The sequence below is a fragment of the Haliotis rufescens genome, unplaced genomic scaffold (assembly GCF_023055435.1).
Source record: "Haliotis rufescens isolate VD_foot unplaced genomic scaffold, xgHalRufe1.0.p SCAF_16, whole genome shotgun sequence".
Lineage (NCBI taxonomy): Eukaryota > Metazoa > Mollusca > Gastropoda > Lepetellida > Haliotidae > Haliotis > Haliotis rufescens.
The window spans coordinates 20,955,529-20,981,482 of NW_025963846.1; the positions used below are offsets into that span (position 1 = coordinate 20,955,529).

The 25,954-nt window shown below is 38.3% G+C and overlaps 1 protein-coding gene across 1 annotated transcript; it reads left to right on the forward strand.

Annotated features, from left to right (window-relative positions):
• LOC124122156 lies at positions 1 to 25,506 on the forward strand. Its single transcript, XM_046485282.2, has 5 exons — positions 1 to 141; positions 10,637 to 11,781; positions 17,511 to 17,675; positions 20,575 to 20,823; positions 23,835 to 25,506. Exons 1-5 carry the CDS (start codon positions 36 to 38, stop codon positions 24,123 to 24,125), a joined length of 1,956 nt encoding a protein of 651 aa, XP_046341238.2. The 5' UTR covers positions 1 to 35; the 3' UTR covers positions 24,126 to 25,506.
• Positions 25,507 to 25,954: the final 448 nt, after the last annotated feature.

Genomic DNA, 25,954 nt, shown 5'->3' on the forward strand with positions numbered 1-25,954 from the left:
AGACGACGGACGGGTCCATGTGAGAGAGAGAGAAAATGGTCAACCAAGACAATACAAAGATCGGTGTTGGCGCGATTGCTGTCTTCGGTACTGCTCTTGTGGCTTACATGTTGTACAAACAATGGAAGAAGAGAAAAGATGGTATAAATTATTTCATTACGAAGTCGTTTCCATATTGTCTAGAATTGTTTAACTGATTGTTATTAACCCCAATAGCCGAGGTGCTGTCAAGGTTAAAATAGACGACGGTTGGTTGGTACCCGTTCGGGCTAGTTGACCAACTTCTAAATAGCAACATTGACGGCTATTAATTTTGTTAATGTTTTTTTTCAGCATGGACATTAAATGTTTTCGACCAAGGTTGTGATTAGACGTCGATTACGATCTCAAATAGATCTTACGTTGGCCCGAATAAGGCCAACATTCATCTATATATGTTGTATTGATAATACTATTAATAGGTAATGGGCTTGGCAGATGGATATTTCCCCTCTCCGCATCTTTGAAACAGTTATACCACATACCACTAATTGAGTGCTTGTGTATGAATAATGTTTCTTAAGTTGCCTGGGTCACAGATGAGTATTGATAAACATCTCAACCATTTAATTTTTCTTTTCGTTTTAAGAAGATAAAACAAAGAAGACACAATTTATGAATAACAACTTCTTTATTTACTGTAAAGGCGACGTTTCGGTACAGATCCTTATACCGTTGTCAACCAAGGATCACGTAGATCATAAGTTATCTCTACTTTGTCATCCGTCAACTTCTATGTAATGCCTATCAAACAATTCATGATAAGACAAATAAGCATACAACACCACAGAGCTTAAGACAGATCACTTTGTAAATTTTTCATGATATTAGATCTACATGTTTTCTGATAGTTAAATATGATGTAGAGGGATGTTCTGGAGTGCTCTGTAGTATACAGGGTACTTTAATTTGTTCTGATACATCTGTCAAATTTGTGACAGATTAATAGATTAGAAGTTTTAAGAGTAAACAAATGAGGTCACAGTTCAGTGTCTGTTGCCTGCATGTACTGAAATTTGAAGTTCGAGTCTAGGTAATGATAATCAATTTAGTCCCTATCCAATCAACTTTGTTGACACATACTTTCTTGTCATCACAAGTCAAGAGATCCAGTGATTTGAAAACAAATAATGATCATATGTATTATGTGAGATTATGACCTCATTATTAATGATTATACCAGGCTCCGCTATCCTGTCTGATCCAGGAACTTGAAAATAAGACAGAGATCTTACATGGGTGAAATGGTCACCAATGTGGAGGTACTAGAGGATTGTGTGAACATGACCCAATGAATGTACACAGTGAGAGCGAGAGAAACACCTAGGTAAGGCCTAAGGAATGAATAAGAGCAAATGCTGAAGCTAGCAGATTCTATGTCACAAGATGAAATAGTTCCAAAATAAACCAGATTTGATGAAAGCTGATTTAGGTTTAAGTTGATCGAATTTGTAAACAATAATAACGACAGTCCTGGCAATTTAGTGCTGGGACAATACACCAACTGGGAGATCCGATGCATATCACGATACCTTGCTCACGATCCAATATGTATTGCGATACTTGCTGTTATCTGTGGTGTGTAAGCCATCATTTTCATAGACAGGGTGGCTAAATACCTGGCACACTGATGATTTACAGTTGGCAGTATCAAGTATGGAACAATGGATGAAAATATTTACATCTTCACTACTAGTTTCTCTACTAATTAGTGTTTGCTGTCACAGTTATCAAAGCAAACATTAAAGTATAAAGAATTGATAGTTTTACTTAGTGTGCATCGGTGCATCGTCCCACTACTACCTCCGTAGCATGAAGGTATTTTGATGTAATAATATAAACAATGGTAGTGACTAGCCTGATTTAGTCCTCCACACTAAATGCTAATATTACTTCGGGTACTGTTCTAAAGAAGTTTTATTTGTTTTTTTATTTGTTTTTTAACTCTGCACACAGCAATATTGCAGCTATATGACAGTGGTGTGTAAATAATTGAGTCTGGACCAAACAATCAAGTGATTGACATCATGAGCATTGATTGGGAAACGATGACATGCATCGACCAAGTCAGCGAGCCTGACCACCTGATACCGTTAGTCGTCTCTTACGAAAAGCATAGTCGCCTTTTACGGCAAGCATGGGTTGCTGAAGACCTATTCTACCCCGGATCTTCACGGGTATCAAGAAGTGTTCTATAATGAAGTGTAAAGTTAAGGGGTGCCAGGGTCTAAGATTAATATTAGTCCGCTAGTCTGAGACTAGTAAAATTCCAGGACTAGTGACCTTTCCTTGTTGACTACCACTTTTTCCATTTATCAGATGGCAACTCTGTATCAAATAATTTATTTAAACATTATTTTCTAACCCTGGAGAGTTTTTGCGATAGTATATACAGTTTCATTAAAGTCGAGGAGTCCTTGTCATTGCCCTATAATATATATATTAATAGTTCAAGATTTAGGGGGTCCCCAGATTCAAATACAAGAAGAGCAAACTTCTGATGTATACACCGATCTTGTATTTTAGCTTTTGTTGTAATTTTAAAATACAGTAATGAGCAGAAAATATGCAACTATTTCAAGATTAAATATTTTGATAAATATTTGCAGATTTTCTTTTGTATTTTGCACAAGTCTTCTTCCAAGCTCAAATACAGTAAAAAGCCGTTGTGTCAAACTTTGATGTGTCAAACTTACGTTGTCTTGAAGTAACAGCTTGGTCCCTGCGTTTTCCTACTTTATTCATCATATTCGGTTATGTCCTACCTCGGATAACTCGAGCTATTTACGTAGGTCCCTTCAACTTTGACACACAGTGGTGTTTGACAGTATCTGTTTGACCTCTGTGCATTCACAAATGCCAATGTTCCTTTATTGCCAAGTGGCCTACAATTAGAGAAATGGAATACTGCGTCAGTGTTGGAAATTAAGCTTGTGAGTCAAGGTGTCCTTGTCATGTCCCTAATGTCAACAACTGAAGATTAGGGTTCCCTAGATTCAAATACTGTAGCAACAAAAGCAGATACATTTAAAAAAAAAAAGATGTTTCCCTTGAAATACAAAAATGCGAGCACATAATTCAGGAAATGATTTGGGTTTTTTTAGTTAAAAGTAGTCTAATATTAATTGTTATGGATGAAAACATGTCACCAAATAAATTAGTTAGGTTTTTTGTACATCAGCATTATTGTGCTTCAAAACATGGAGTGTGATCCCAGCATCCCCTCCTGGATCAACGTTTCAGTAAAAAAACCTCAAGCATCCCCTTATTAAGTTATAAAGGTACACATATGACATGGGGTGGTGTGGTTAGAGTGTTAGTTAGCCCCCACCCCCTTTGCTGTGGCTGGAAAATTGCTAGAAGTAGAAGTAGTGTTAAACAACAACTCACTCACTCTTAAATAGAAATACACAGTCAGTGTCTAAACGACAATCATTCTATACCCCAGCTCTGTCATGTCTATATTAAGATTTAAGGAGGAAGCAGTATTATTATCTTATTCCTTGTTTAATGTGGTTAGTCACTCCACCTTATTAAGTTATTTTTACACAGTCGGAGTGCATTGTTGAGCTTTTTCATGTGATTATTACTTATGAGACAGAAATTGTTAACATTTTCTTCATTTTTTCCAGTATTCTTTGGATTTAGTTTTGATTTTAACATGTTTAATGACCTACCTGCTCTGTCTGTTTTAATCTTGTAATCTCCTACATGTTTTACATTCTAACATGCTACATGTTTATCATACACCTTGTCTTTATCTTACTCCTTAACCCTTGAATAGACTCACATTCAGTCCATGTGTGGATTTGGGGGAAACCCCATTCAGTCCATGTGTGGATTTGGGAGAGGCCTTCACATTCAGTCCATGTGTGGATCTTGGAGAGGCCTCATTCAGTCCATGTGTGGATTTGAGGGAAGCCCCATTCAGTCCATGTGTGGATTTGGGAGAGGCCTTCACATTCAGTCCATGTGTGGATTTGGGGGAAGAAAACCTTAATATCCAATACCTAGTGGTGATGATACACAATCAACAAGTCACATGTTACTGGGGATGTATTCTAACCTGCAATCCCCTCGGGGCTGCTGCTTAAATCAATTATGAATAATATCATCTTTGGAATTGAGGGGTCCTTGTCATAACCCTATTGTTAAAAGTTGAAATCCAGGGGTCCACTAGATTCAAAAACAAAAGGAGCAAACGGGTAGAGTCCCAGGAGCCCCTCTTAATTATGCCCCTTCCGAGGACATATTTTTGTGCGACCTATTACTTGACAGCAGCTTCATAGATTCTTTTCCAACTTGGTGAACACTTTCTGTACCAATAGGAGAGGTGCAGTAGAAAGTTTGGTTTGTTTCAATTTTTTTACTTAGAATGTTTTAACTTAAACGTTTGTGCGACCTATGAATTGAAAACTACTGTGTGGATTCTTTTTAAATTTAGGGAACAGTTTCCATACTAATAGAAGAGGTGCAGTGCAATGTTTGATTTGATTTGATTTGTGGATTTCCTGAGAAAATCTGAATTTTTACATGTTTTGAACTTTGAAGGTTGTATTTACTTCAACATTTGTGTGACCAATAACTTGAAAACTGCGTCATTGATTTTTTTCCAATTGGGATCAGTTTCTATACCAATAGGATAGGTGCAGTGCAAAGTTTGATTTCGATAAGTGGATTTTCTGAGAAAATATTGCTTTTTTCATGTTTTGAACTTAGAAATTTGTTGTGTTGAAGTCGGGGGTATTTGTGAGCCCTGCTTTTGGAACACAATAGGTTGATAAACATATGTAGCCACATGACTGTTTAGGAAATACGAGCAACTTCTCAGATGTGTTCTTGAATGGACATGGAACCCTGCAAGCATAGATTCTCAGTGCCGTGTTCTCCAGTGAGTCTTGTTTTCTTCTCTCTAGGTTGTGCCCAACTGAAAGTCCAGGTCACCGGGAAATGTCAGCACAGAGCATGGAATCCATGTACATTTGTGTGATTGTTATCTAATGTGGACCTTCCTTGTGGTATTTGTCTGTACTCATCGTCTGTGTTGGTGAAATATCTGCTAAACATGTTACTGTTCAGAATTAGATTACAATTTATCATGAATGAATTTCTTTTGGTATCAGATTTAGATATACTGCTCATGAATTTATAGACAGTAAATCAGTGATTAATACAGATAGCAAACTTTGGCAGTGAAGTTTTGAAAATGTGAAAAGGTCTTTGAGATGGGATACTGGAATTTGGTGAAAAAAGCATCCTAGGAAACATGGTCAAAATTAGAACAAATTATTTTAAATAATTATATAATCACATTAACGTTATAGCAGTGATTCTGAATGCATTAATCTCTCAACCACTCGTCTTCTTTAAAACAGTTGTTTTATGAAAATATTGTTAAAAATATTTCTGGTTTATAACAAAAATACCAGGCTTACTCCCGAAGTGAATGAAATGGTTAGTGACCTAGTCCCTTTGGAGATTGTTATACACAGTTAGAATTTTATTTTTATTTTCAATTGTTTGCAGAAGTGATACAAAGTTGCCATCTACTTAGTGGTATAACTGGAAGATCACTAGTCCTTCCTGAATTTTGCTCCGTACCTGTGATATAGAATTTAAATTGTATGTTAATTAAATAAATGCCTAATCTCAAGACATAGGCACAATTTGACAGTGAATGTGATTGTCTTTTAATAGATTTGAATCAGTGAAATCAATATTGTGGGTTGAAATTTGAACTGGTATATAGATATACCTGGTGATATTGCATTGATAACATAAAAGAAAAGTCCTCTAAATGTTGGAGGATACCTTAATGTAAGGAATACCTGCTGGCTTATTTTTCTGTGCTTTTTTAAATTTTATTTTACATTTTGTACTTGTATATTTGTAAATAAGAACTTTATTTCTAGGTTTTATTGTCAGTCTACTGCTGGCTGACAGACTAGTGTTACCACATTCTTCCCTTGATTTTGCAATACACAGATGGCATAAGGACATTTTCGTGATTTTATCAACTTTTGCCCTATCCATTCTTTATATACCTATACCTTACCAAAATTGTAAACAAATTTGACATTTTGAAATAGAATCAGTGGCCAAGAAAATAAATCGATCTGAAAGCATACAAGTTCCAACCCAAACAGGGCCCCTATAGTGTTGGGAGTATTTGGAATGCTAAGATGCTAAAGAGCCAGCTTTGGCTTGTTGCTGGGTGATGCTGGCACTTAGGCGCACAGCCAGATGGTGGAAGCTAACTGCTGACATATTACGTACTGTGCACATGTGCTTGTGATGTTAGTGTTGGTTAAACACAGTACATGGGAAGTAGGTAGGCTGATACATCTCAAGCAATAGAAACTAACTCTTTTAGGTTTCTAGTCCTTATAATGATAACATATAGCAAAACCCTTAAAAACGGCAAATTTCTACTAGTCCTTATGATACCTTAACTATTTGGCAGTTTGTCAAGGACTATAGGACTAGTTCCAAATTCTAATGCTGATCTCTCTGTGGTAGACTCACGCTTTGTCTCTGAAAATATATAATTTTGATAGAAACAAGCAGCTCCATATAAATTGAAAAGGAGCCCAAGTAAGAATGGAGATTCAGAACCTGAACCTGTGGAAAATCTAGACTTGCTTTATTTGGGGCTATAGCATTACCGTAAGGGCTCGGTGAAAGGGAAAATAATATGGTTAAGGGACTGTGACTAGTGTGTGTATCATTGGAGCTTGATAAAGATCATAGATTTACCAGGGAACGTGGTCCTGTGGGGGTTCCGGGTGAGATTATAGGTCCCCAGTAACCCATGCTTGTCATTTGAGGCGACTAAATGGATCAGGGGTCGATTGTTGATTGTGTGTCATTGTCTCCTGACCATATTGGACGTTGCACATCACTGGTTTGACTGGTCCAGACTCATTTATTTACTGGCTGCTGTGACTTGAGCTGGAATATTCAAACAGTAGTGACTGCAGTGTGGAGAAACAAACCAAGACAGATGAAGTATTATGTCTATTAGCATGGTAGTGAATAGTCACCCTAATTACACCGAGATAATGTCCCAGCTACACCTTGAGCACTTCTCGGACCAGTATAGATTCATCCGCGACTATCAGTAAATTATATCTCCATTCGTCACCACTTCAATCACTCGTATTTATCAGCAAAGAATTTCTCTTGCTTGTGAGAGTAATTTGATGTTTAGCATCATGCAAAACACAAAGTTATGGTAGTCGTGAGAGGGCCCAGGGTATATACCACGATACTGATTATGGAATAAAGGATTAATACCCTGGATAATCCATGCAATAGGTGGAAAAAAGGTCCAGATTGGGGAGTCCCTGTCTACATTAGTTCTACTATATGATGGATGATGAAATACCTTACATAACGGGGTATGTTTAATAATTATACAGCAAGCACCAACCTTTTAAAAACTTATTGAATATAATAATTTATTATATAATAACTGTGATATATTTAATTGATTTGTAAGTTGAACACAAATTTACATCATTACAATTTAAACATGAACAATTTCAAAAATCAGAAAACATACTTTTAAAAATGACATATTTATGCGTAGTTTAGTTAACATGCGCAGCAAGAAGATACATGCAAGGCTGATGAAGTGTGAGCCTGCTCAGTGTTTATTACCAGGCGGGAGATCATGGTCTGCACTGCAGGGAGGTAATAGTATATCTGCTCTCAGGCCAGCCAAGCACAGCTGTCGGGAGGTGTTGTTGATACAACAGAAAAAGATGATGTTCTCACCAACATACCTGTGTCTGATGAGCTAGGAACAATCATGCTTTCTGTCTGATGTTGCTGAAATAAAGGTTACATGTGTTTGAGGGTACAGCTAGGAAACTGGCACTACTCCTTTAATTGGAGCCCAAATCCTCAATGTTAGGTACCCTTAGGGCTTCAAATGAACACTTTTTGCAGGTATTCTTATAAACATCATTTTATGATCTCACCCCTACTTCACATCGCCATAATAAGTGCAATAATGCTGTTTGTTTGTTTGTTTGTTGTTTAACGCAGCACTCAGCAATATTCCAGCTATATGACTGTGGTGTATAAATAATCGAGTCTTGACCAGACAATCCAGTGATTGACATAATGAGCATCAATCCATGCAATTCGGTTACAATAACATGCATCAACCAAGTCAGCGAGCCTGACCACCTGATCCCATTAGTCGCATTTTACGGTATCGCAATAATGCTGATGCAGCTGTTGTGGCCATAACATTTCCGAGTCCTGTTATGGAATTTAAACCACGGACATTCTGATCTGCGATTGGATGCCTTGTCCACATGACCAAAGAGGTTAACCCTGTCAGCAAGCTGACAAGGTAAAGATGTCATCCGTGGGATGACTCCACGCCCTGCTGCACAGTGTTAAACAACTTTCACTCAATCCCCCAAATCCCTAAACCCAACATGTTAAACTTAAGCTCATTTGTTTTTGAAACTTTGAATTAATTTTAATTGTAATAAATTTTATGCAGTCTCATCTGTAAATCAAGAAATTAAATGGTTTGGGCCTCAGGTACAAATACCAGTTAAAACAGCATTCTGGCAGCAGATGGATATGTGATGGGTTGACACCTGTTTTCTGACAGGGAAAGCAGTATCATTATCACCATGTTTGTTGTAAGGTATCCTGACATCCATGACAAAGGGAGCTTAGTGATACAACTGCTGTAAATATAGTGTTACCGTGTGGAGTTACCACAGTGATGGAGATAAGAGAGTTGATTGCCATGTAGTCTACCAAATGTGACTTAAAGTTGAGTCATTTACTGACTGCATCACCTCAAATGGTGCTGTGCGTTACATTCGCGCAGATCCACAGCTAATGCTGTCATGTTTTCATTTTTTCAGGTAGTCGCTGTTAGAATCATTCTTAGTGTTTGAAATCGAGCATAATTTCAGTTTGAATGGTCAAGGGGCTGTTGGCATATACATGTTTAAATGAAATGATTCATCAGTCTGTCTGTCTCGCAGTCCCTGAACCACATTATTTTCCTTTCTACCAAGCTCTTTCTGTCATGAACTCTAATTGAACCAAGTCTAGATTTTTCACAGGTTCTGGATCTCCAATCTTGCTGGGGCTCCTTTTTAATTTGTTTCATCCAAATTATATATTTTCCAAGACCGTGCATTAGCCAAAGGACTCTGTAGCAGTAAGCCATAAATACCCCCATACGTTTTGACCAGTTTGCTAGTAAACCAACACTTTTGTTTGCAAGTGAAGCAGACCAAAGTCATCCAAATGATAGGGATGTGTGTGAGATAGGGATGTGAGATAGGGATGTAAAAGTAATCTGTGACTGGGTAATTTTGTGCAGAACTAATTTGGATCAAAGAAGTCTTGGGTAAGAAAGGAATTTGCAACCACATGACCCCTACTATGTTTGAAATGTTGTCAATTTGTGACCAAATAAATAAAACTGTGAGAAGCATTTTTTGAGTGCTGACTAAGTGCCAGACAGTTCATATTTTGGATATAATATCGCCAACTTAAGATATTATCAATTGACAATCAAACGTGTGAGAAAATAAACTGTCCTCAGTTTATATGGTACAGAACTCTTTTGTATCAGACTTTAATGATATGGTAACTTGTCATTAAGCCTCCATTAGTTAAAGACTTAAGTGACGTTGAATTCGGTTGTATCCAACATTTAATGACACCATCCGCACATTAACAGGCCATTAACTTAATGGAAGTTTGGGCGTACCATAAAGATGTCATTAAATCAAATATGCCTAATACTATGTGGCGTATGTGCTACTATGGTTATAAAATACATTAACTCAAAATGGTACTTGCATAGTTAGCATATGGGCTGTTACGATTCACTCGCATATTCGGTGAATTGAACCGTATTCATTCATGAATTGAATTTCTTATTTGTGACCACTAGAATCGAATATTTATGAATATACAAGCATGTGCATTTATATATTATATGCTTAGATTTCTTCAGAAGACAACACTCTTATACTGTTTAATTTGACAGTATTGTGGTCACTGGTCATTGTCGCATTTGAGCAGATACTAGTACCAGGATAAGTGCAGTATATACATATATAATATATTGATAAATAACAAATCATGACAAATAATTTATGTTGTTATTGCTTCACTGAATATAACAAATAATTCATACTACTGACTTGTTATTGTATTCGGGAATTAATATTCGTATTCGTTACTCTATATTCGTGATACAAATTGTATTAGCCTCAAAGTGTATTCGTTGCAGCCCCAGTTAGCATGGTTCGTGGTGGGGTTCAACATATATGTTCCATTTTTTTGTGATAGTGTAATTTTGACCTTCATTTGACCTTTGACTATGCTCCTAAATTCTCACAAAATGTATTTCCTGGCGCATAAACTACAGGACCAATGAAGCTGCAACTTCACATGCTTGTGTCCATCAATAATTATGAATTTGTTAAGGATGCTTGAATTGCTGTTTAAAGCTGTTGATGACATGTCCAGGTGAGCTACAGTGCTGTGGCACTATTTTTATGTTAATTGAACTCATGCTCAAGTCATTCTGATATTTTTTCAGAAGAATCAAACGGTGAAAATGGTGGAAACGGAGACACAGTGGGTGGTGAATATCCGGTGGTTCGTAAAAGGACATCCAATAGGGGACGTAATGGGAGATTTGTGTCTGACCCAGGGCGGATGTTTAGCTCCACAGACAGAGTCATGCCAGTTCCCTCAGGGGCCACTGACAACACGGAGGGCATATTCAAGAGACATTCAACCGGGGCCCGGCTATCCCAGATTCCAAAACCAGCAAACAGCGGTTCAAAAGAAAATGTGGCAAAAAGACAAGTCAAGAGTTCTGATAGGGAAAATGTTGAATCACCCAAACTCACCGAGCCAGACGTTATTCCAGCAATCGAGAAACAAACCCAGAAAGAACCACCTAAACAAGAAGTAAAAGATGAGCGTTATGAAGATGCTATGGAAAAGAAAAAGAAAAGTAAAAGGAAAGCTGAAGAGCCTCCAGCAGGTGCAGAGTCAGACATTTCAACACCAGAATTGTCATCATCACCATCAAAAAGTAAAAAGATTCCAGTCAAGGTTCCAGCTGCTTCTACCAAAGAACCTGCTCAGCAACCAGCTGCAGCAAAACCTACCGAGACGGAAGCTAGCCAGGGCACAGAACAGTCCTTACCATCACAATCTGGCGAGGCTGGAGCCAACGAGGGAGGAGCTGGGGAAGCTATGGCTGTGCCAGTTGATCCTCAGTTGGAAGATCAGTCTGCGATGATGACAGGGGATTCTGAAGGCAGTGATGTTGGTGCAGGGGATACCTTAGCAGAGGACTATCAGTTTGTGAGCAAGGCTGGGATAACGCTATCACCAGGTTCGTCAGCTGGTTCTTCTCCTGCCATGTCCCCACTTAAGAAACAAGACAATGTTAGTGAAAAAGCTGAATCCAAACCTACTGAAGCATCTAGTCAAGCCTCTGAGAAATCAAAGAGTTCAGAAACAGCCACGGAGACATCATCAAAATCTGTGGAGGGGACCCTGGATTCTGAGGTGATCGCCAGAGCCATTCTACAAGTACAAAAGACACCCAGCACTGTGGACAAGAAGGTCATCAAGATTCTGGTGGATCTCCTCAAAGTCCCTGAGCAGAAGTTGCTGCTAACTGCTTTGGAATCCATTGTCAGATGTGCAGCTTTCTCAGCTAATCAGGTAATTTGTGAGATTCATTTAACAAGTTAAAATGGGTTTGATTTATGTGTAATCATTGTTATGTTCGGTATTATTATTAATCTATCCATTCGACCATGAATTTGGAATATACTCCATTTTCTTTCGTCAATCAGAGGTTTCAAATTGCAATAACCACCTCTGAATGAAACAACTGATTTGATGGCCCCATCACCAAAGAAGGTATTATATTTATGGAAAAGTACTACTTTCTCAATCATTGTCAATAGGCATTTTGACATGACATGTACAATAAGCGGTTACGAAATGCAAGGTTGTGGCTAGTACATGTACGCTATTCAAATCTGGGGCTGAAAACACCATAGAAATGAATGAAGTAGCTGTGGGACAGTCTTTCCTACACTGTCATATATGCAAGTCAAGTATAAAAATGTAAAAATCATGTTTGTGGATATACAGAGCCATACTTAGTTAAGAGGCTATCATTGTGTTTCATTAATTCAGATCGACAACCCACTCAAAATATTGGACTGATCCTATAACATTTCACTAGATATCTTGGCCAACCCCAAAGGTTTGCGACTAATTTTGTCATAGTAGAACTGAGACGGAAACAATGTGTAGATGTAGAGCTAAAGCTCGCTGAATTTAACATTTGAAAACTCTGCTATGTTATTCAGTTAAGCGCTGTTAAATCTACAAGTAACCTTTCACTAAACTGAAAACACAGTATCACTGTATGTATATATCTCTCCTAATAAACACGACCAGTGAAGATCCAGGCATTCAGCAACCAATGCTTGCTGTAAAAGGTGACTGTGCTCGTTGTAAGAGGATACTAGCGTGATTGGGTGGTCAGGCTCACTGACTTGGTTGATGCATGTCATCGTATCCCATTTGTGTAGCTGAGTGCTCATGTCAATCACTGGATTGCCTGGACTCGATTATTTACAGACTGTCGTCATGTAGCTGGAATATTACTGAGTGTGGCGTTAAACAACAAACAAACAAACCTAATAAACACAGTGTTACAGTTAGACAAGAAACAGAGAGAGAGTGATACTCACTCTTATATGAAATGGAAATTTTCTTCTTTTTTTTGTTTGTTTAACGCCACATTCAGCAATATTTCAGCCTAATGACGATGACGTGTAAATAATTGAGTCTGGATCAGACAATCTAGTCATTGATATTATGAACAACGGTCCATGTCGCTGGAGTAGGATGAGAGTCAATCAACAAGTTAAGTCATGGAGCCTGACCACCCAATCCACTTTGTCACCTCTTAAGGAACCGTGAACATCCAGGTTAGAATAGGTCTTCAGCCACCCACTCTTGCCGTAAAAGGCGACTATGCTTGTCTTATGAGGTGACCGACGGGATCAGGTGGTCAGGCTCACTGACTTGGTTGCTGCTTGTCATCGTATCCCAATTGCGTGGATCGATGCTCATGATGTCAATCACTAGACTGTCTGTTCGATTATTTACAGACCACCTTGCGGTGCAGTGTTAAACAACAAACAAACACTTCTTATGACCAGCAAAGAACCAGTTCTTTCACTGTTGTATGATTTGACTGAATGGATTGGATGGTCAGGCTCTATGAGTGAGTGAGTGAGTTTGGTTTAACGCCGCTTTTAACATTATTCCAGTTATATCACGGCGTGTCAGCTTAATGTGGGAGGAAAGCCCGAAGTGATGCAGGTCTTAGACGTTTACCACTTCGGTGAAACCCACGAGCACGGGTATGGTGCTGACAAACCTAGAAACATAATCGGGGCGAACCGGGATTCGAACCCACAATCATAGGTTTCTGGCGTGTCCAGGGGACGCAACTCTGCACAGCGAATCACGGCGCCTTAGACGACTGGGCCACCCGTGCCCCCCTCAGGCTCTATGACTTGTTTGATTGCATCTCATCGTATTCCAACTGTCATGATGTCAAGCACTGGATTATCTGGTCCATACATGATTATTTACGAACCATCGTATAGCTGGAATATATTGCTGAGTGTGGCGTTAAACAACAAACAAACAATACACTGCTTTGGCCATAAGTTATTTCAGTCGTGTAAGGGAGTTGTGTCCCTTAGGACACCATAAACCTATGATTGTGGGTGCCAATCCCAGTTCGCCCCGATTGTTTCTAGGTTTGTCCTCACCATATGCATGCCCGTGGGTTTCACCGAAGTGGTAAACGTCTGAGACCTGCATCACTTCGGGCTTTCCTCCTACATTAAGCTGACACGCCACTATATAACTGGAATACTATTAAAAGCGAAGTTAAACCCAACTCACTCACTCACTCACTCACTATTTCAGGTTAATATTCATTACCAGTTGATACTGATGATTAAATAAATAAATTAAATAATAAATAAACATTGATCATGTTGATGAAATTAATTTATGGACTGGTGAATGTTACAAATCCACTTCATGTCATTTGGATATAAACATGATAAAATATTAAAAATAGATTTGATTTACACCTATTTATTTCAAAAGATGATTGGTAAATGAAGATAGTCAACTTTGCTGGTTGAGGCCAAGATGTGAAAACATTGATAACATATTTCTTTAAATCAAACAAACATTTTCATCCGTCTATGAACACCATAAGTTGTCTGATATGAATGTGTGAGGTGTATTATTGAAACAGACTGTCAAATGTATTGAAATGTACTTAGAGTCTGTATTATGTGTTATCTTTGGTTTGTAATTGCTGTACATGGCTACAACATTGAATGAATGGTATTCTTTGTTGATTTACCCAAGTGTCCGCACCGTCAACAAAACACAGCCACGTATTTGTCAGATAAACAGTAAATGAACATCCTACATTTCTGAATGACTGGTTCGAAAAATAACTTTGTTGGTTTATCTTCCGGACGTCAGACAGGGAGCATGTCAAACTTCAGATGTTTAGCAGGTTCGATGAAGCCCATGAAATTCAATATTAGGATCAGTTTGATGTTGAAGCATTCAGGTGAATAAATTAGCAAAGGAGGCTGATTGTGTGTGCATATCAGGGAAATAGTGTATGGGGTGTTTTGTAATTACCTTGTGTAATCATATTGATTTGTCAACTTCACCTGGAAAAGCAGTTTTATATTTACTTGGCAAACTGAAAAAGCAATGATGTTTAAAGTGGTGGAAGAAGTGTGTCGACCCCATGTACCAGAGTGGTCTGATGCAAGGCTTGGATATGTTATTAAGAACAATGCTACCTATTGGAACAATGTCATTATGTTTTATGACCTGAACAAATATTTGAAGAGGACTGATTGTGTTCTTGAAGAACTGAAAATTTCTTTATTGACAGCACTGAACATGCTGATGCTAGCTTGAAAAATGAGGTTTTGGGATGTTTCCAATTCCTTTCTTTAGATTCAGGGTAAAATGATTAAAATCTAAAGGATTGTAACTGATCCATGTTAGCATTCAGCATGTCCACACATTTGTGATCACTGAAATTCATAACTTTATATCTATATATGTTTGGCATTAACCACCTTGTTTTATGGGGAGGTAATTTAAGCTTGTAATTGAATCATCTAATTTATAAGGAAGAGAATTATGGATGTCAACTTCTTTATTATGAGGAACACAACGTTTCGGAGTATATACTTATTCCTTCCTCAGGTGAATGTATTCATCATTCACCTGATGAAGGAATAAGTTTATACTTTGAAACGTTGGGCTCCTCATAATAAAGAAGTTGACATCCATAATTCTCTTCCTTATGTGTATCACTTATTAAAGCCTTTCAAAGACTTCACCTAATTTGTGTCGGTCCATAACAGTTTCACAGATGTCAGCTGGAATGAAAAACATGATCATGGTTACAAGTTAATAATTCCTGCAAATACAAAATCTCTACTACATCTTTGTCATATATTCTGTATTTTGGCTGTCATCAGACTATAAAATCTTCAGTTTTTCAACAGAAACCATCTTCACTGATCATCAAGTCCAAGCAGTGAAAATGGTTTCTGTGGAAAGGATCCTTTTGCAAATTCTCAACATTACATTGTCACACATTAACATTTTTGTGATATTGCAGATATCTTCTGCTGTTTGGTTCCAAGCAATTTTCATCTTAACAACTCCTTTTTTGCCAGGACATTATATTTTGTTTGAGACAGCCCCTCCCAACAATCTTTATTTCATTGAGACTGCATATACCATAAGTGATTGATGGCCATCAATATAATAGTTTGGTTTGATGAAATTTAGATATGACTACACATATATATGTTGACACACCTAGTTTCAGGATAGGAAGCGAAGATCTTGCTCCTGGAGGATAAGTCTGTATCAACTTTATTAGGGACTAATTAAGATGTGACTTAATAGAAAAACATGTGTTCAGTGAGGAACTGAAGTGTTCAAAGTACTTCAAAACATTTTCCAATTTGTTCTTGAATTATGTTTTTATGGTAAATAAAACAAAGAATAGCAGTATACAAATAAACAAATAAGTTGCAAGGGATTCCATGGCATTTGATTGGCTCACCAAGCAATTGTTTTTGCATTTTTCAATTACATTTCCATGATTAGGTATCACCCACTAGTGGACTACTTTTATCGCTTCTGTTGTATTATTGCACTGAACTGTTTCACTGATTTCATTTTTTTGTCTATAGTGTTTTGTCTTAATGATTTGTTAATGATTAAACAAACATTCTGTGAAGTTATTATAATAATCAAAATTGGATGTGCCACATCTACGGTTGTGTAAAACTCCCAGTCCAGTCCTGTCAGACACTTACTATATTTATCACTATTAATATTATAACCCAGGTGTGTCAAGCTAGATGTGATGAATTCCATTTAGTCTCAGACTCAATGTGTAGTCCCAAGAGTTTAGAATGAGTTAAAACCTTGATACATTGTTGATTTTATGTACTGTTATACTTATATGATGCTATGAGTGATGTGAAAAATTGTTTGTTTGTTTGTTGCTTAACTCAGCAATATTCCAGCTATATGACAGTGGTCTTTAAATAATCAAGTATGGACAGACAATCCAGTGATTGATATCATGAGCATTGATCCATGCAATTGGGATACAATGACATGCATCAACCAAGTCAGAGAGCATGACCATCCGATCCCTTTAGTGGATTCTTACAACAAGCTTAGTCGCCTTTTACAGCAAGCATGGGTTAAAAAAATTGCTGACAGGTCTGACATGAAAACGATATGTATAGATGCTTAACTGTAGACTTCTGTTTTCATTTCTTCTTATATAAATGTTATTTTCATAACATGCACGATGTGATACGTTTTCTTTCTGTTGTCTGATAGTATTGTCAGAAAGTAATAAGGTCGAGTCGGTTGTATTGAAACCCACATAATCCAAACTATCAGTCTTGTCCCAATGAGTTTGAGACAACAAGGTTCAACTGTATAGAAATGTTCAATGACCTTTCCTCTACCATGACTACAGAAACTAAATTCTAACCTTCATGGGTCAGGAATCCCTTTCTTCACATATTCTGAATGTAAACTGTGTCCTGGCTGCAGATAAAGTTAAACAAGTCCAGAGTTTCCTACTGATGCATCAGGATCCTCCTCACCCTTTGTGTATATAACTTAGAAAAAGCAGCATTTGTCCTTGTCTCACACGTTTGTCATCTTCGAGGATCATTAACACATACATGTGACCACACAAGCAGTGTCCTTCTGAATTGTCAGAATTGGATTTTGAGACGGTCCCCAATCATGAAGTCAAATATTTTCAGAAAACCCTGCGGGAGAACAGGTGCCCTGAAGAATTGTTGCGACTTCTCCAGGTGCATAGTAAAGCCCTCGTTGGTGGGACGGCGATCACTGAGAGCATTCTCGTGGCCACCAACAACGCGATCATGAACCTGTCAATGGATGTCGCCAATCAGGCAAAGTTGGAGGTGAGTTTCATAAAAGTGGTGATTGTTCTTCTAGACACCTGTATTTAGGTGTATCATATGGTGAAGATTATAAGTAAAATAATTCCTATTTTTCTTTTAGCTAAATTCTGTAGTTGTTTTGGGATTGGGAGAAACATCTTTGAATTTTGTCCTGATTCAACGAAGTATCACACATGGTGATACTTATGCCATTCCATGACTAGTGTATCATGCTAGATCATGTTGCATAGATACAAAATGATACAAAATGGTGCAAATTGGTATATGTATAGTATATATTAGGAGGACTTGTTCTATGATATTAATTTAAATTGTACAAATATTATTTTTTGATGGCATGTACAAGAGTTCTCATTACTAGTACATTGTACAACTAACAAACACTTTAGACTTAGATTTTCATTTCAACCTTAACTTTGGATGATGGACTATGGCTCATTAACATGGCATGTGTCACATTTTCTTGTATCTTGACCTGTGTGTCAAGATATTCATAAATAAATTCATCATGATCAAGGCAAAGTATATAATTTGGATAAATGATTTGGATAAATAATAATTTGAATGGAATGGATAATTCTGGTCATCGCTCAGATACTACTGTCAACTGAAATTGATGTCATATGATAGGTCTGGGAACTCGGGTGTTCAGGATGGGTGGGTACTGAGTAGGACCCGGGTACCCACAAGACTACCCGGACCCGTGGTTAGTCACATGATATATTGTTTAATGACAAAAATTATCCAGAACACCATGGTAACACTACAAGTCACAAATGTTCTCATTTCTTTATGACTGTGCACGCATTCCTTCTGACATGTGTGTTTGAATAAGGACAAATCGTCAGTCAACTTCGTTGTTTGCATGACCAGATTGTTTTGTAGTTTACCTAAACAGTTTTAACCAGGGCTCTTATTGAACAATTCCCAATCGGACATTTTGTACCCATCTCTTGAGACCTACAGCAGGTACCCAGGTAGGGATGGGTAATAGGGGGGTGGGTACCTGGGGAGTAAATTTGGACTTGTCCCAGCCCTTTTTAATAAGTCATTATGACATTTTGATCATAGGAGAGTCTAGGGGACCGTGGCATTAAAATTCTTCCTTGATGTATTTTTACAGAACAGTAGATACGAAATAGTGGAGATTATTTTTAAAGAACAGTAGATACGAAATAGTGGAGATTAGTAAGCAACGTGCATCCTCTCCTTTGATGTGTGTCTCTTGCTGAGTGGAGTAAGCTGCTTTCTCAACTGTAAATATTATCTTCAGCTCGCAACAGGATGTCAGCTGGTGGATAGAAACAAGTAGGAACTGAACGTATAATACACTTAATTTGTACTTCGTGGAACCAGGTTGTTATTTGGTTGTTCATAACGTAGAAAGATTTATCATAAGCTTCTTATGAAACAGTTGTATACAAGCTCTGTCATGTTTGTACGTTTATCAGTGATTTCAAGGGTCATGGCAGGGTGAGAAGTGTTTTTATTTCCACCAGTTCACAAAAATCTGCTGCAGAGTTGCAGTTTGCCTCAATGTTACTAGTAATACTAGTCTGAATTTTAAGGGTACTATATATTTCTATAATTTCTGTTGCAAAAACAATGTTCTGCACGAGCCCTGTTAACTCTCTGTCCTTGATTGGCTGATGCAGTATGTGTGGTCATTACATCTTGTTTGTTTGTTTGTTTGTTGTTTAACGCCGCACTCAGCATTATTCCAGCTACGTGACGGGGGTCTGTACATAATCGAGTCTGGGCCAGACAATTCAGTGATTGACATCATGAGCATCAATCCATGCAATTGGGAGACGATGACATGCATCAACCAAGTCAGCGAGTCTGACCACCCGATCCTGTTAGTCGCCTCTTACTACAAGCATAGTCGCCTTTTACGGCAAGCATGGGTTGCTGAAGACCTATTTTAATCTAGATCTTCACGGGTCCCATTATATCTAAACAAGCCCAGAAGAACATGAAACACATTTTGCCTCTGCACAAACAATGTGTTGTGAATTTGTTTTTGTAATATGTATATTGTTCACAATCATGAAACAATTGTTGCTGTCTGGCATGGTTTGTTGTTCATGCTATCAACCTTTGGTTCATATGGTCAGGCTAGATTCCCTGTGGAGAGTCTGGGAAAATAGGTCCCCATAAAGCTATTATCACATAAGGCTGTGCAGTGCATGGAGTGATCAGACATGAATGTTTAAAGGCAGTTGAATGTTTACAGGAAGCAGTCCTAGCTGTGATGTTGGTGAATACGGTGTTAATTTAAAAAACCAAAAGGATAATGTGCTGACAGGCCATCGAGGTACAGATTGAGTTGTGACCCGCTGCCTAGGAAAATGGCTGATCAGGTGTCATAACTATTAGGCCCAAGGACCCATATGGCTCAGAAATGGAGGTCCATGTAAATTATTATTTTTTTAAAGGTTAATGACCAACACCCCTTGCAATCTGAATGAGTGAGTGAGTGACTTGGTATGTTTTTTCGTTGCATCTAGCAGTATTCCTACAATGTCACTGCAGGGGACACGAGAAATGGGGATTTCCCACATATTGTACCGATGTTGGAACAGAAACCTTGCGTTTGGCGTGATGAATGAACGCTTTAACCACTAGGCTACCCCATCGTCACCTTGCAATCTGAAGCACTGATGTTTAGGTGTACTAGCGACAACTCTGGATTAAAACAAATTGACAATGAAAAGGACGTCTGTTGATAATCTGAAAAGTTTATTGTGTGATATCAGCCAAAATACAGGATTTAAGGCATTGATGTAATAGAGGTAGTATTCTTTGAATTATTTTCAATGATAACTATTGTTTGAAAACTATTGTATGATAACTATTGTATGAAACAAAGTTGGCTCACTCACGACATTGTCTCCAGGTGTGTATTCCAATACTGATAGACCTGGTGATGCATGAAGGCATGTCGTCCAACGTGAAGCTGTCTTCCCTACAACCACTGACCAACCTGTCCACCACACCCACCTACCACGGCCAGTACACACGTGCAGTACAGCAGTTGTACGATCTGCTCGACGTCGGCAACAGAGTCGTCCGTATCCAGGCAATCAAGCTGCTTGTCAACCTCTCCTGCAACTCCGAGATGGTCAAACATCTACTTGCCGCCAAGGTAATCCGGGCATTGATCTTTGAATGTTTTACATTAGTGTTGAATGTTTGAAAGCCTTAGAGTTTTTGTGTATGGATCTCAACATTCTTATCCTGATTTTTCATGTGGTGTTTGCGAATTATCTAAAAAGTGTGATTGTTAAATATAAACAATTTGTGTGCTTGTGAGCAACAATGGTAAGATATGCAGTGGTATTAAATGAAGTAGGAATCCACTTCTTCTTGATTTCTTGAATTGTTTAATTATCATAGGATCCTGCCCTGCCCAAGGTATACAACTTGGCACAGCAAACTGCGATGCATTAGACTACTGGTCTACCAGTGCCTCCTGATTTAAATGAAATATTCAAATCCGGCTATTGTCAGTAATGTTATGTTCTTTCCCACTAGGGACTTCTAGGTAGAGTAGGTTGTCAGTGTCTCTAGTCTATCCTTTTGACTACCTAGTGCATGCATTGAAAGTATTCCATTAAGGATGTCAGGTGATCTGCCTGAAGAGTACTTTTAGATAGGAATTTAAAAATCTACAGTTTTTTGGTTACTGTCGAGTGAAAAAAAAGAATAGTGTTAGTGTGCATTTTCCTATGCTAGGTGCACTTGTTAACAGTTTTATTCCCCCATAATACAAGGGGGGGTGTTATAGTTATCAGTTACTCTGTCCGTCCTTCCATCTGTCTCTCATTTTTTGCCTGGATCATATCTCTAAAACTAATCTGATAACTATCAGCTTGTCAACTGGGAACCTTTGCTATTAATGATTTCTAGAATATTTATTTTTTCCGTTTCCATGGCAACAAGTTTGACTTTGACTCTGTTCATAGTGGTGTGTTTGTCCGACCATATCTCTAAAACTAATAGGTATTCTTTCATGAAACTTTGCACACACAAGGGCCAGGTTGTCAATTCGTGTCTTTTGCTATTGATGGATGTTTAGAATTTTTATGTTTTCCCTTTTTCCGACTCTGTTCATATTGCTGCACACCTGACATAGAAATACAAAGTTACGAATCCCAATTACTGATTACTTGGTATTGGTTTGATAGCTCAATAACCTCTCTTGTATACAGTCAGACAGATTGTATAGAAATTCTCTCACCAAGTTGGACTTACCAGATATTTGTTCTTTCGAATTAGTGGGGGCCAGAGCGACTTGTCATCTTCTGGTGACTGATGACCAGGGTGCACCCTGTCTTTTGTACATTTATAGCTCCATTAACGCAAAAACATATTGAAATCAATTCTTATGAATATGCGTGTCAACAATAATAACTTCACAGAGTAGTTATTTAATCATGAACACAAAAACACTGTGGACAGTATATGATCAGTATGAAATCAGTGACTTTGTTCAGCGCAATAATGCACCACAAGCCCCACCCATTCTGTCAACCAATCATGGGACAGTAGTACTTAGTAGCTCCCCGGGAGGAACTTATGGGATACCGTGGCATCCGTTGTCCATCCGTCCATCGTCCGTACGTCAACAATGTATTTAAACTTCTTCTTCTGAACCACTAAATGAAATTAACGAAATTTGACTGGAAGCATCCCTAGGTGGTGGGGATTCCAAGGGGCGGGGCCGAATAGGAGTAATTTAGTTTTTTTGCTGTAAATGACTTCCTCTCTGGAACTAAGAATAGATATCGACCATATATGTTTGGAAACATTTTCTGGTGGTGAGGATTCAAATTTGTACAAATGGAGGAGCTGAGTAAGGGTAATTTGGTGTTTTTGCTTTAAATGACTTCCTCTCTGGAACTTCGAGATAGTTATCAACCATATTTGGTTGGAAGCAATGGTGGGGATTCCAAATGGAGAAATGGAGGGGCTGAACCCAACCCCCACCCCCGGGGACTAAGGGGCTAAAAAGAGTTTATAACTTGGACACAGTCAAGATCCCCACGGTATAACCATATGTTGGTTGGTTGGTTTGTTGTTGAACGCCTCACTCAGCAATATTCCAGCTATATGATGGCGGTCTGTAAATAATCAAGTCTGGACCAGACAATCCAGTGATTGATATCATGAGCATTGATCCACTCATTTGGGATCAATGACATACATCAACCAAGTCAGCGAGCCAGATCACCCAATCCCGTTAGTCGCCTTTTACGGCAAGCATGGGTTGCTGAAGACCTATTCTACCCCAGATCTTCATGGGTCTATAACCATATGTACAATTGAGAGTATAATGAGAGGAATGCACATATGCTACCAGGACTGGCCCTTCTATTCATCTGTCCGGCACTCCCAAAGGAGTAAGAACCTTGACCATAACATGCAAACCGATATTATTCCCACCCTATAATAAACAGATACATTGTATACATTTGTTTGTTTTGAAGAGAGTAATACCTTTGATATGATTTATCCTGGATCCTGGATCCTGATTTGTGTTGGTTAATGACAGTGTCTTTTTTCAAAAATAAAAGTACTGCCTCTTGTATAGTGGATGGAGTATCTGCTTGCAGGGAGAGAGAAAGGTCGGTGTTTCTATCCCCAGCCATGTCATGCCAAAAGACTTTAAAAGATGGTACTTGTTGTTACCCTTCCTTATGTTTTGCATTATGGGGATAAAACAAGGACCGGTCGGCTCAGAGTCAGTATAATGTGTCTGAGTGTGGCATCCATGTTAAACCGTGGCATGGTATCTCAGTGACACTAGGAAACTGGCATTAGACTGGACTAGTACAAGCAGTCACACACTCACACGTATGCACATTGCTATACAATTGAAATAATCTTAAATGCAACGTTAACCCTATTTCACCACACCTCTAAAGTAAAAAACACTAACTATCTACTGTATTATCTACACATATCTAACAAAATGTACTCTGTTTACCACTGTGTGCAGGGGATGAATGTAGGAAGGTGTCTGGGCACTTTGGCTTTTTCCTACTATTATTTTTTAATATAGGACCCCTGAACCTTTTTTATATACCAGGTTATGAAAAGAACACCTTGAAATTCATTCTTAATTTTTTAACGCTCTTCATACTTCATTTGTAGGCACCAGCATGTATGATGTCCCTCCTGGAAAAGACAGCCGATCCCAACATGTCTCTGCGATTAATCACGCTACTAGCCAATGTAGTTTCAACCGCACAGAAAGAAGACGTCACATCCTCGTCTCTTCCCCCTGATGACAAAGCAGCATCCCCAGAAACTATGTACTCTGCCATATTTGGTGTGAACAATCTCAGTCAGATCAGAAGCAAGGTGTACCCGCTGACGAGGCACGACTCCGAGGACATCTCCCAGCAGGCAGCTAGACTGTATAAAAGTCTCCCCAGCTGTTGATCAGTGGAATAACCAGCGTATCACTAGCAGCACTGTTAGATATGGGGCTCTGCTGTTCTGTATGTCAATCAAACAAGGTTTCAACAATTGGTACTTGTTAGTATTTAGAACATTTAATGATTGATCAGTTATATTATGGACTGTGGTCAATTTGATGAAAGGTATAAATAAGCCGAATTAAATTACTTTTTAGGATGGTCCCCTGTACAAGCAGTCTTAATATGGCATCCCTTCCTATATGAGGGTGAACAGCTGATACCTGTCTTGATTTAGTAAATGGTGTTGTGCACCATGTTTACTAATATTTCTAGTTTTGAAGATTAAGATGATTTGTGAGTGAAGTGTTCAATGTTTGTCATTTGCAAATGATTGACAGTACATTCAGGTCTCTTGTCTTGAGAAGTGTTATTGAATAATTACTACCGTATATCTTCATCTGTAGTGTTTGGCATCTAGAATGAAGAGTGAATGAAATGGGGTTATGTGCTGTGTAGAAGATGAACATGACAGCAATGACGTTTGACAGTGCATCTGTTTCATCGGAAATAACTATTACTAGGACAGTTTTTGTAATAAATATTTTTACAGCGTTGGGGACTTATGTATACTCTGCTGATGAGCTGCAATCCGGATCACATTATAGAGGGGGTTTGTAAATCAGGGGGCATTATAGGTGGGTCATATTACAGGGATATACGGTAATAGTCTAACATTAGATGCCCTGTTGAAACCCATTCTATAAAATAACTGTTGAACCAAATAAATCAAATGCTGTAGAAGGGGTGCATGAAGTTACTTTGCCAGAGAATGCAGTAGTTTTTCTGATGTTTAGTCTTGATATGTTTTGAATAGCGTGACTGACTACGAGCAGATGTAGTGCGCATGTATTTGTGAAGTTTGTGTACAAATGAAGTTTGGAGTGAACATATTGAGTGTATACATGTGATAGGCAGTGTACATATACTTCTGAGTTTGTGCTTTAGAGCCATGGGTTTGGCTGTGTGGTTGTGAATCATGTACTCAGCTTCTGTGACCCCCAATGCTGCCGATACTGTCTCTACCTCAGTTAGGTAGTAGATCTGTATGTTTCAATTAGGGGTGAATGGATATATTGGTGCATCGTGAGTTTTCATGTGACAATACGATACACGATACATTTTTTTCCTATATCGATACAGGACGATACACTTGCTGAAATAAATAACTTAGAATTCATTTAATGACCCCCTGTCCCCAGCGTTTTTGTGAGTGACGTATCGCAAAATGTGTTGTAATTATCCCACGCCCAAAAAAGTTGGCGGGGGATATAGAAACGGACTCCGTCCGTCCGGCACGTTTCGTTTCCGGAGCATAACTCAGAAACCGTTCAATATTTTTTCATGAAACTTTGCAGGTTTGTCAGGTACATGCTGAACTGGTGCCTTTTGCTATTTAGAAATTTTAGAAATTTTTATTGTTTATGTTTCCATGGCAACAAGATGGACTTAGGTTCCAAACTCTTTTTTTTTACAATTTCCATGACAAGTTAAAAATGGTTAGGGTTTGATTAGATTTAATTATGTCATAAATTCTGCAACAGGGGCGGGGGATATAGCCACCTTAGTGGCAAACTGTCGCTAGCTTTTCAAGTTCACTACTAAAAGCTTTTCCTTTGCAAATTGCTCTGACATATTTGTAGCCAAGAAGTTTCCACGCGATTTGACGTATATATGCATATCGCGATGTGTATCATATCGTGTCCTATGTATTGTGATATGTATTGTATCATGAGCTTGCTGTATCGTTTCACCTCTGGGTTTCAATACATATCGATCTATGCCGAGGAACCA